At 39.3% G+C, this 13,098-nt stretch overlaps 1 protein-coding gene across 1 annotated transcript; it reads left to right on the forward strand.

The window, feature by feature from the left end:
• The first annotated feature begins 1,555 nt into the window (after positions 1 to 1,555).
• Positions 1,556 to 12,149, forward strand: LOC115728625 (aquaporin NIP2-2-like). The gene is made up of 6 exons (XM_030658954.2): positions 1,556 to 1,571; positions 6,948 to 7,075; positions 7,225 to 7,449; positions 11,022 to 11,216; positions 11,296 to 11,357; positions 11,909 to 12,149. The coding sequence occupies exons 1-6, from the start codon at positions 1,556 to 1,558 to the stop codon at positions 12,147 to 12,149; spliced, it is 867 nt and encodes a 288-aa protein (XP_030514814.2).
• Positions 12,150 to 13,098: the final 949 nt, after the last annotated feature.

Consider the following 13,098-nt stretch of genomic DNA (forward strand, 5'->3'; position numbering starts at 1 on the left):
TCGTCTGAGGTTGAAGATGATGAAGACTTGACACTCATAATGAGAAAATTCAAAAGCATGATGAGAAAATGGAAGAACTTCAAAGAAAGAAGGCAAATGAGGCTCTCTTAAGGAAAAGATGAAAACAAAAGGAAAGAAGTTGTTTTCTACAAATGCAAAAAGTGTGGAGGCATTAATCAGGGTGTCCACTTCTTAGGAAGAAAAGAGGAAAAGCAGAGAAAAAGAAACGTGGATTGAAAGCAAAAATTTAGAGTGACACCAAATGTAAAACATATGTCTCGTGGTCGATGCAGAAGTCGATGAAGAAATTGAGGTAAATACTCGTGAATTAATTTGTGAGGAAATGCGGAACTTCTTAAAAGAGATCTTCAAGCACTACCAAAAAACACGGATTTAGCCACGAAAAAATTTGCGACGAAAAATGTTCGTCGCTAATTTCCAATGAAAATAGTGACAAAAGTAAGATTCGTCGCTATTTGTGACGAAATTAGTGACGAAAAATTTCCTCACTAATTAGCTACAAATATAGCGGCGGAAAAAAATTTCGTCACTAATTTGTGACGAAAATGGCCACAAAACAGATTTCGTCGCTAATTTGCAACGAAAATAGCCACGAAAAATATTTCGTGGCTAATTTGCCCCAAAAAATGGCCACAAAAAAAATTTCGTCGCACATTAGCGACGAAAATGGCCATGAAAATATTATTCGTCGCTATATCTTTTGCTACGAAAATAGGATTTGTCGCTAATTAGCGACGAAAGGCCACGTTTTGTCGCTAATTAGCGACGAACGTCTTTTTTCGTCGCAAATTCTTTTCTTAAAAGTTAGCGACGAAAATCAACGTTCGTCACTAATTAGTGACACACTATTATTTTCGTCATGAAATTAGCATTATGAATAAAAATAAAAAAGAAAAAATTAAAATTAACAATGAATAAATATTTTTGTGGGTAATTTAGCGACGAAGTGTATTATTCATCGCTAATACGATAAAAATAAAAATAAAAATAAAAAAATAATTGGCGACGAACAATGTTTTTCGTCCCTAACCTCCTATTGAGCAATTAGCGACGAAAACCAAATTTCGTCGCAAATTTGTTGCTAAGCATTTAGCGACGAAAACCTTGTTCGTTGCAAATTAGCCACGAACCACGTTTTGCGTCGCAAATTCTTTTTTTAAAAGTTAGCGACGAAAATTGTCATTCATCGCCCTTACCAAAAAAAAAAAAAATTGTTGTTCTTCGCTAATTAGCGACGAACGTTGATTTCGTCGCAAAATTAGCACTATGTAGCGACGGATCATGGTTTTCGTCGCGAATATAATTTAGCGACGAATCACTATTTTCGTCACTAATACGATATAAATAAAAAAAATTAGCGACGAACAATGTTTTTCGTCACTAACCTTATTGAGCAGTTAGCGGCGAAAACCAAATTTCGTCGCAAATATGTTGCGAAGAATTTAGCAAAATTAGCGACGAAAGTAATAGTCGTTGCTAATTAGCGACGGAGTTCGTTCGTGGCAAAATTTTTCGTAGCTAATTGTGTCGCTAAATGGCCACAAATAAAGGTTCGTCGCTAATTTTGCCCTAATCTCTGCCGCGCTCTTTCTTTTCCTTTTCCCTCTCCATCCCCAACCAATTGACCCCGCGCTTCGACTCCCTTTGCCGAAACAGCCGTGGAGAGTTGGTGGACGGCTTCACGCGGTCAGTAGCCTCAACTCTCTTCCCTCTTCCTTTGCCTCTCGGGCTTTAGTCGTCTCCTCCGCCTCCATGTTGGACGATAAGGAGCTCGCCACTGCCAAGAAAGCCGCCTCTCTCGCCGTTTCTCTCTCCAAGGTCCCATCTCTCTCGGGGTCGCATTTCGTTCGTTCAATGTGTCCGAAGGTCGAATTGGGTTGTCAAAATGTATGTGGGTGCGGTTGATTTTGAGCTTCGAGTCAATTCGTCATTGTGGAATCGATGCCTCACCTACCCATTTAGGTGATTTCGTAATGTCAGGTCGGATTGCTTATGCTTGGTCACTGAGCTCATGAGTGCAGCTAAGACGTTCGTGCTATTGATCCCTCATGCTTATGGTCTGTTTCAATCGAAACGAATTTGGAAATTGTTCTTTTTTTCATGGAATATATGTGGATAATCATTTGTTCTTGTGCTGGCTGTTCTGCTGATAGAAAGGCTTACTTGTTATTGGAATTCATCACTATTTCATGTTGTTTCTATTGTATTCATCAGACTTCAGTAACTTCTTTCTTTGTTCATTATCTCTAAAGCTCTATGTTTTTATCCTGTTGTGGGGTGATGTTCTCTTTTCAATACATACATACTAGTACGCAGGTATTTGCTTTTTGTTCTATCTACTGCAGAAAATGCAAAAAGAACCATTGAAATTAGATGTTCAATCGAAATCAAACATGGCTGGTCTTTAATGCAATATTTTGTTTTTCCCTTGCTGGTTATTTTGATCAACAAAACTTGCTCTCTATTTTGGTAGGTTGTATATATATCTTCTTAACGAAAATACAAACAAAAGAAGATGTCTATATGGACATGGGCATTTCTAAATGACTATGAAAATTAGGTTGTTTAGTGGAATCACAAGCCCCTAATAACTCTTTTTCTAAATGACTCTTTTAGGTTGACCAAGTGTTTGGTTAAATTTGGAATTAGAAAAATCTTATAATTTGCATTTTGTAACTGGTTAACTAGCCAGTCCTCTAACCTTTCTAACACTGGAACAAGCCTTGTGTTTCTAATTTGTGTTTCAAGAGCTCTTTAACCTAGTATATCTCTCTTAGTTGAACTTTGCTTTTTTTTTTTTAATTGTTCAATAATTCTACCACTGGCTTGATGATCTCCAAGATTATATACGAGAAATAATTCTAGATGCAAAACGTTCCATTACTCTAGTGAAGTCAGGAGAATGCAGGCAATTGTCATGACATTGCTCCTTATGTGTCCTTCTGATCGAGATGGCTTACAAAGTTCTCTTTTTTCACATTTGCCTTGAGAATCTGTGCACTCCAGCCTCATTTCATTTCTTATTCTTCTTTGCTATTGTGTTTATTTTCACAAAAATTCTGGTTAGGAAAAAGATCATGCTCTTTAGGTTCTCGGGTGATGAATTACCCCGAATACTTGGTGCATCGTTATTCACTCGTCTTCGTGTGATCGTATTGAGTCTCCACTAGTTGATTCCAAGAGATGGGCGCTTTAACAAGCGCAGGGGCTGCTGAATTTTCTGGTTTTGTTTCTGAGTTTCAAGCTTCTGTTGACTGTTAGGGTATCTTTAGTACCTCCTAAGAAACTTATTTGTGTAGAGGGAGGTTGAATTTGAAATATGCAGATTTGTTTTTGATATTTTCTTGAAGGCAAGGCCACTAGTATATTTTCAGTTTTTAGCATTGTCACCTTCAACTGAGGCAGTATTATTGCAGGAAAATAACTGGACTGAACTTGAATGGCTACATAAGGAAAGGCATGCAGACTTCATGAATGTGCTGAAGGGCTTTGTTGTGAATCAGGTACATTGTCTCTACTGCTCCTGTTAAAGGCAATTTGGTTTCGATGTCTCCTGATGCAAATTTGGTCATATTCTCTTAGTTGTCATTGCAACTATTCTTGATGATAGCATTGGCCGTCCATACAAGAATTGCCGAGGCACTTCTGGTCATCATATCCAATTACGAGTTCTTACCTTTATGCGACGGTAAATGTTTGGTATTACTCCTCGGTCAGTAGCAGGGGTTCAATAAAAGGTCAAACAAACAGTCAACATACTACAAATGTGATAGGTGATTTTTGTATGTATGGAAGTCAGATGCTGCTGTTGAGGTTACAAGTATCACTAATTTAGTGGCGGCGGGGTTTGACAACAAGCCCTAGTAGATTTCTCTCTTTAAACTTCATGACTACCAGTTGTGGCCCTCCTTGTCTGTTACAAGCAAAAGGATAGGACACAGGTAACAGGTTTTCGTGTGCCATTTCCCTTGAAAATTGCTCAGTTGGTCAAGTAGGTGGAGGAGCTGAATTAGGATTAAGATGCAGCCGTTGCCAAGGAATGAAATACTCATAATAATACCCATCTTGTAGAGGTTCATTGTTTTTATTTTACGTAAACATGTAAATTAATATTCAGTTCCTAAGAGGCAAGAAGGACGATTGATTAACATACAAGTCAATTATAACCATTACATGGCAAACGACGTCATATTATTCTTGATTAGTGTTTTTTTTTTCCAAAACCAATTTGACTCATCTCAGTGGATTTTAAAACATTGTGTTATGGGTACTCATTAGTCCTTATTATAAGTACATGCTCTATTTATCTTATTTGCACCCATGATTCTGATATTAGTCCTTATTATAAGTACATGCTCTATTTATCTTATTTGCACCCATGATTCTTATATGTGTTTGACTTATAGTTTGTTTTTCTTTTTTTAGTTTTCCATGCCACAACATTTTATTATAATGCTTTGACTCATTGCATTGGATGTGGGAGATCTTTTGACAAGCAAGCAGTTCCATATATGTTCTCATCAATAGTTTGATATCATTTTGGTAAGCTTGTATCATCTACATCTACTCATATATGTCTCTTTCTCGCCCATGTATAAAATGGCTATAAATGGAGAAGCATGAATTTTATTTTATAGTTTTTTTCTTCTTTTGGCAGGCTATAATCCTTCAACGATGCCTTCAATGGTTCCACCGCCTGGTGCTCCCTCTATCCATCAACTGAATGGCATGCCAAGGCCTCCTGCATTCAACATCCTTCCTACAGTTCCTGGGAATGGACCAATCCCAAACTCTTCTAGTAGTGTCCCCTCAATGGCTCCAATTCCTGCCTATCAAACAAATCCTGCAGGATCAAATAGTGGAGGTTTCGACAGTTTTAATGTCAATTCTAAGCTCCTGATGCTAGTCATTAGTTTTGCTTAGTAGGTACTTTTGCTTCTCATATTGAACTTCTTATGCTAGTCATTGGTTTGTGTTTTTTTAGGGGGGTTCGTCTCTTTTGATTTCATTTTTCATTTGACATGGTATTTACTAGTATATATTCTTGAAATAGGGTGCATATTTGTCCTCTCTAATTTGCTAGTATTTCATTTTTCATTAGATGCCTTTTGGACCGTTGGAGCGTGCATATTTGACCTCTTGTTCACTTGATCATATATAAAAGATTCTCCTAGCTATGGCGCAGCCGCCCACGTTTTGAATATTCTTTAATATCTTTGTTGTGTGCAATCTTATCTCAAAACTCGTCGCCAAAAGTTGTCGTTGAACAATATTCGTTGCAAAATTCGTCGCTAAAAACGTATGACAAAAACAAAATCTCGTCGTTTAATACAATATTCGTCGCAAAATTCATCGCTAAATAATTAATAAAACGTCATCATTGAATAACATTTGTAGCAAAATTCGTCGCTAAATTATTTATAAATTCGTCGCAAATTAAATTATCAACAAAATTTGCGACGAACTTGATTCGTCGCAAATTCAAATTAGTGACAAATACTTTTAGTCGCTAATTTGCAACGAATAAAGTTCGTCGCTAATTTCGTCGCAAATTTGCGACGAACTTTAATTTTTCGTCGCTAAATTGCCACGACCAATTGGCGATGAATTATTTATTCGTCCCAAAGTTCGTCGCTAATTAGCTACGAAAAATTTAATTTCGTCGCAAATTTGTGACGAACTAAATTCATCGCAAATGTCATCATAAATTGGTGACGATAGGATTTCGTCGCAAATTGGTGACGAACTACATTCGTCGCAAATTAGCGACAAAATTTCATTTTTCGTTGCTAATTTTTTGCGACACCGTATTAGCCACGAATTTTTTTTCGTGGCAAAATTCGTCATAAAATCCATTAGCGATGAATTTTGCCAAAATTTTCGTAGCAAATTTCGTGACTAAAACCTTGTTTTTCTGTAGTGAAGGAACATAAAAAGGCTTCACGAAATTTTCTGAGTTAAGAAGGGATATTTCAAAACTAAAAAGATGAAGGTGTCAAAAGGGCATCTTAGTTTACGCTAATTAAATAATTAGCATAATCAAGTTCACGAATCCAAATTTTTAGTTCGTGAAAGCAAAATGATGTCCTGTGCTTTAGTTGGCTCTTAACTGGCCTCCAAAAAATTTAGTCCAAAAACATAAAAAACTGGCCTCCAAAAGGTAATAATTTTTAGGGCTTCAATAGAGAAAAAAGAAAAATGTAAAAAGAAAATCCCCATGGCCCATTGACAGTATTCCCCATCGCAACGCTCCAAAAGGGTATCTCCAAGGACTCACCCTTCTATTCTTTCGTCCCTCAACCCCACAATCACTGGACCGACAAACATATTGTTAATTTTTTTTATGGCTACTCTAACCCTAACCTCATTGTCAATGAAAAATACTTCGTTGGCATCGTTGCCCTCTAAAGCCATGGTGGATGGGGGACCTCCTTTTGATAAAAATTCCATTTTTCATGACCATATTTCACTACAACATGCACAACATGTGCCTATAATTAAGGCCATCTAGGAAAGCCTTTCACGTCTTAAAGTATCAAAGGATGGTATGGTCTCCGTAATTGCAAAGGCGAAGGTGTACCTGCCAAACCTTAAAATGATTCATGTGCCTACATTTTCACTTTCTAGAACTTTTTCCCTAACACGCACTTGGACCGTAACGAGCATACGCCAAACTCGGTCGGCTCGAGTAAGTACTGACACAAGAGACATAATTAATTTTAAGAAAAACGAAATCTACAATACACAGACAAATGAGTACGTGTCTTTGATGTTGTTTAGCAATATTTGTCGTTTTTACACAAGGAAGAGCTCGAGACCACAAGAAAGGAGGGGCCCATTGGCCATGAAATAGCGAGAGCTCTAGCTGAAAACCTCGCCTTAAGTTTTTTCTTTCCATTCCTGGGACATAAAGATGGCGATGCGAGATTCTCAGCTCAATGTCTCGAGCAACGAGCTGGTCGTGGTTCAAAACCTGAGTTCGGCACTTGAACGAAGCGTTTGTCCGTTAAAGAGATTGTATGGGAAACATTACCCTCCTGGTTTCCACAGAAAGGTAAAGTTTCCATCGTCCGCCGCCACTGCCGCGGTGCTTATTTTCTGTGGTTTTCCCATTTCATCTGAATTTGTGGCCACTCATTGCCCAAAAATCTATACATGTTTGCTTAGTTAGAGATAACACTTCGCGCGTGACAAAACTTGCAGGTGGCGGCTGAGATAATAGCGACGTATCTGCTGGTGTTCGTCACTTGCGGGTCGGCGGCGATGAGCGTGAGTGACGAGCGCAGAGTGTCACGGCTAGGGGCGTCTGTTGCGGGCGGGCTGGTGGTGACCGTCATGATCTACGCAGTGGGCCACATCTCCGGGGCCCACATGAACCCTGCCGTCACCCTCGCTTTCGCCGCCGTCCGCCACTTCCCATGGAACCAGGTAATAAGCTACGAAAAGGAGAAGACTTTAGCAAAGGTCGATCGTCCTGTAATCCCTATGCCATGCATTTTTCTCATCGTCACACCCGTTTTCTTTTGGCGAATTCAAAGAATACAATCACTACTGCTTTTCGTGACTTCGGATGCATTTTTGAACTCATGGATTCATGCCATGCGGCTCTTTTGAGCTTTTCGGTTCAAAGAGTCTTTTTGCCCCCTTGGACTGTTTTTGGGGGTGTGAAAACAGACTCCACCCGACTCATAATAGATGCACTGAGCCTTTATTAAGGAATAACTAACTGTCGGGTATAATCTTAACTGAAGATCCACACATTAATTAAAAAATTGTGTGATAAAAAATAACCATTAATACTTGTCAAATTATCGATTAGCGGTTTCCTTTGCAAATTCTCGTTGGCTAAGAAATTTTGCATGACAACCTTTCTAATGGGGAGTGAGTCCTACAAATTTTCCTAATTAGAGAATGGACGTCATCCTTATCATTGGGACCTATGATTTTAAAACTAGAATACTCCAATTGAAGAGGCCATAAAATAGGAATTAAGTGCAACAGAAATAACTGCATTTGAAATTGAAAAATTGAAAATTTTATGTCTGAAAAAGAGATGTGATTTTTTATGTGTTGAGTTATTATTTGCAAATAAGATAGATGTAATTTTCTGATATATGTTAGCAGAAGAATATGAAAGGTAACACGACTTTAAGGAAAAACACCAAGTACGACACTGGGGCTTTGCTTCGGACGATGGGACTCGCGTTTGGGCTTTGAGAGAACCAGGTATGGCACCAGGTCCCTTGGTTTGGGCCATGGTGAGCCGAGATCTTGTCTCAGGATCGACTCTCTGGGCCATCGAAATCTAAGTTCGGGTGCCATGAACCCGAGTCATCACTTGGTCTTCACTCAAAATAGCAATTACGGTCCCGCTAATTCTAATGTTGGTTTAGACCCGGGTCATCCCTTGGCCTTCCACCCAAAATAGCCCGAATCAAAGTCGGAAAAGTATTCCGATTTCCGACCAAAAAGAAGATGTTGGAAAAGCATGGACTTGGACGCCCATGTGTCGCTTTTCCCGAATACGGATCTACTGATTGAATGCACGTGTATTTCCTGTCACTTTGGAACAAATTGAGATGACTGATGCAAGGGAAGTTGATAAATATATGTGGTAGAGAACATGCACTGTGCGACGCAAATTATCGTGGGAGAGGACACGAAGTTCTGTCACCTGTGCCGGTGGGGGACCCATGGCCCGACTCTCCGGACCATAAAGCTACGAGGCCACACAGGTTGGACTCATCCCTCTTGATTGAGAAAGGAGTGGACGGTGTCAATCCATCTGATGACATCCACCCCTAATTTTGCGCATTCTCCTCCACTCCCCCTGGTATTCTACATGGTAGGGGTAAACATGATTTTTGGGTAGAACTTAAAATTGACCAATTGAACTGATGAAAAGAGGGTAGATTTCAGGTTTCAAAGTATATACAGTAGATTCCAGATTCCAACATATGAGGAATCGATTTTAATAGATTGGATTTAGATTTCAAGATATGCAGGATATATTTCAAATTTAAAAAATTGGGAAAGCAATTTTGATGGGTAGGTTGCACGTTCCATATTTTAGGTTCCAGGAAGTAAAACATGGAACAAGTCTTTGTATTTTTTTCTGTCTTCTGTGATCCTATGGTATTTCATGGTGTTCGATGATAAGTGTGTAATCCAGAATAATTAGTCCGAACTTCCATTCTCAACAATATCGATGACGGAGACTTTTAGTTTGTTAATATTTCATATATTCATGCGTCTAAATAAGAGTTATTGTTGGTGAATTGTAGTGAAGGGAGTGATAGACGTATCTCAGCTTATTTGGCTTGTCCTAGTTAATTTTTAATGAGTATTAAAATCCTTTGAGGAGTGAGATAACTTGAAAAGATGATTGATTATCTTCCATTTCTCTTCTATGCTAATCGTCCCTCCCACTTGGCAATGAAGTCAATCCACTCTCTTCTTTCCTTTTCGCTAATAAGTACCAGAATGTATTTTCCTTTCAATCAAAGTACAATGTAAGAACACGAATGTGGGTAACTCTACTTAGTATCCAGTGTCCCTCGGAAAGGATAACTATCAACAAGCCTCGTGGGACATGTCGAGTGCTCTGAGATTCTCCAGAAATCCCAGTTTTGATATGGAAAAACGAAACGTGTGGTCCTCCTCCATCCGAGTTGGTTCTGTGCATAAAAGGCATTTCTTTCCTTTTTTGGATGAAAATCCTTTTCCAATTAAAATTGGAAATGTTAAATTCTGCCTTCTCTTTTATTGTCTGAGGCAATTTTTCGCACACATGATTTCAAGAAGTCAGAAACATATTTAAGTTTCAGAGTATTAGAAAACAAAATTTAGGTATAATAATTATTTATTGCAAAATAATATATTGTGAAGGCTTTCTGGTGTTTCCCGTTTGATGAAATTTGACTTATGAATACCGCGGGACATTCAAAAGGCAAAACGGCAAAAGTGAAAAGTCAACAAACAGACTCCTTTTTTTTTTTTTTTGGTTATAAACAAACAGATTCACATGGGTAGAATTTGATTTGTAACGGAAGAACGTTAATTAATTTTCAGCTGTATGATGGACTTAGCATAACATTAGGGGTGAGCACTAGTCTATCCCGGTTCAACCCAGGAACCAAACAAATACGGCCGGTTCTGAGCAGTTCTCGATTTCAAAATTTGGAATCAGCAATAATCGCTTTGGTTCCAGGTTCTTTGTGTGAAACCAGAACGACAGACTGAATCTGAGGAACTCTCTTGCTTGTTCTCATGCTTTCTGTGTCTTATGTTGAAGCTTCCCTTGGCCGTTCCTTATGTTGGCTCTAAGAGTAAGAATATGGGCAAAATGTAAGAATTAGTCCAAGACCATGGGCTGTCTTTCGGGCTGTGTTCTTGAATATACTTTTTGACATACCTTCGTCGTCTGGGCTCCAACCAAGTACTTTGTATTAACGCCATCTGCTTTCAGCCATTCTGCACCAGATTTAACTCATTTTGGCCGTGCTGAGTCCCATTGTTTCCTGGGTAGCATTCAGTGATTGTCCCCTTGACAGGTTATTGTCCAGGAGCGTGGAGATTTGCTTATTGTTGATTCTTAATCCAAGTGATGTAGCCAAAAAAAATAAATAAATAAAGACCCTCCTGTTCTCTGGTTGACCTTGTAACCGGCCCAGAATCGGAACCGGCCAGTCCGATTCGGTCCGGTTCTATGGCCAATAGGGTGGGTTCCTGCGTCCACAAAATGTGAATCAATCTGGACTAGGTAGATTTCAGGCTGGGAACCTATCTACTTTGAAATTGATCGCCCACAACATTACCCTTTTCGTTTGAGAATTAAGGAAAAAGATCAGTGATGAAACCCCATATGGAATGCCATAAGCAGTGAAGACAAGCAAGCCCAATTGTAGTTCAAAGCCATTACAAATTCAATTTTTATTTCAAGTAACAAAAAGGAACTGGCTTCTCAAACAACTGGTTTGGCACTTTCATGTGTGTTGCAGCTCCCGTTTTATGCTGCTGCTCAACTAACAGGAGCAGTCTCCGCTGCATTCACTCTACGCATGCTCCTGCATCCTATCAAACATGTTGGTACCACTTCGCCTTCAGGATCGGATGCCCAAGCCTTGACCATGGAGATTGTGGTCACGTTTTCCATGATGTTCGTCACTTCGGCTGTGGCCACTGACACCAAAGCTGTAAGTATCACAACACTGCTTTACTTGCAGCTACAATTAAAACTGTAGAGCTTTTCATATGAATCCATTCCATTTGCAGATTGGAGAGCTCGCAGGTATAGCAGTTGGCTCTGCGGTATGCATAACATCAATATTGGCTGGGTAAGAAATAATATCACTATGCGTACTGTAAAGTGAAGTCTAGTAATTGCATTTTCGAAGCAACTAACAAATATTAGATAGGTTTTGCTAGGTCAAACCAGAACAAAGAATAATTTGTCTTGAATGGGCAATCTCTACAGCAAGTACTGTGTTCCGGTGGGTTGAATCTTATAAATATGACATGGGGTCCCGTGTCTAAGAGACTGAATTGAACACCAGTAGGTTGTGGAACCTTAGCTACTTGACCATTGTCATAGGTGCTAAAAAGCCATACCAAAAATTGAAGGGACTCAATAACAGCAAATTGGTCCACAAAAAATTTGAAATTCTGCTCTGCAATTGTTTGACCAAAGTCCAAATTAGTCATGACGATAGCTGAAGTTTAGCTCACATTGTAATCCTCCTCTACATGCCTGTAATACTAATAGAATCCTGATCATTTTATGCTTTCTGTCTAACACGGAAATTAAGCAAAATGACCCGACTTCACTGGGAAAACATGCTCCAAAAAATTCAAACAAAAGAATGTATCACTGAAATGTGATATGCAGACCGATATCAGGTGGATCTATGAACCCAGCAAGGACCATAGGACCAGCACTTGCCAGTTCATACTTCAAGGGACTATGGGTGTATATAGTTGGGCCGGTGACAGGGACGCTTCTTGGGGCGTGGTCTTACAGTCTTATCCGAGTCTCATATAAGCCGGCACATGAGATCACACCATCGTTTTCTTTCAAAATTCGACGAACAAGGAGCTCCGATGGCCCGGCCAACAATGAACTCTCTTAATGCTCTGTTTAGAAAGGGAAAGATTGCATTGGTTTCTAGGAAAGCCAGTGTCATATTTCTGCTTGTATCCTTATCATGGTTGTATTTCCCGTCATGACAATGGATGCACTAGTGTTCTGATATCTAAAGTCCGGGCACATATGTATTTTTCTCTCTTAATGTTAATACGGAATGCAATGTTCAGGTTGCCTAGTTAGGCGAAAGCTCATTTTTGATCCCTCGACTTCGGCAACTTCTTCCTATCGAATGCTTAAACTGTGTCTAACTTTTCTAATCTAGCGCCCCCAGCACCAAATTCGATAGATTGGAGTTGCATGTCCACTGGAGCTGATAAGATGCCGACATTGAAAAACACTTTCTCTTATCATGGACTATCGGTTATCACATAAGAATGAAAATGAGGAAGGTGGAGACAACAACCTGACTTTGAGAAATGATGTTTCTCAAAACGAATAGTACAAGTGGAGCTATTAATGTCAGGCTGACTGTCATGCCCCGATCCCCAAGCCCGCAACAACTCTACCAAAACACCTCAGGTCAAAATGGACGACGTCTCGTGCACGTCATCGACCCATTATTTTTATCTTATTATTAAGCACATGTGGAACGTATAACGCCCAGACAATTGTAACAATCAATGGGGATAGAAAAGCAGGATGCCAAACAAACAGTCATATCAATCAACATCAGCAATTATGATTTTTACTTATTTACTATTAATCCTGGAAAGTATATATATACAAGCCCTACCTCATGGTCACTTTCTATAGTCCTCAAAAATACCGGTTCGGGATTGTGGGATAACACTACTCCATACTATTGAAAAAGAAACCACGCCCACTTCCCGCTTTCCACGCCTAAGGGCCTGAAAGAGGTTCCAACAAAACAGAGTGACAAATAAATCTCGGTGAGTAAATACCTAAGTCCGAGTAGGACGCCGACTCGCTCA

Source organism: Rhodamnia argentea, chromosome 8, assembly GCF_020921035.1.
Source record: "Rhodamnia argentea isolate NSW1041297 chromosome 8, ASM2092103v1, whole genome shotgun sequence".
Lineage (NCBI taxonomy): Eukaryota > Viridiplantae > Streptophyta > Magnoliopsida > Myrtales > Myrtaceae > Rhodamnia > Rhodamnia argentea.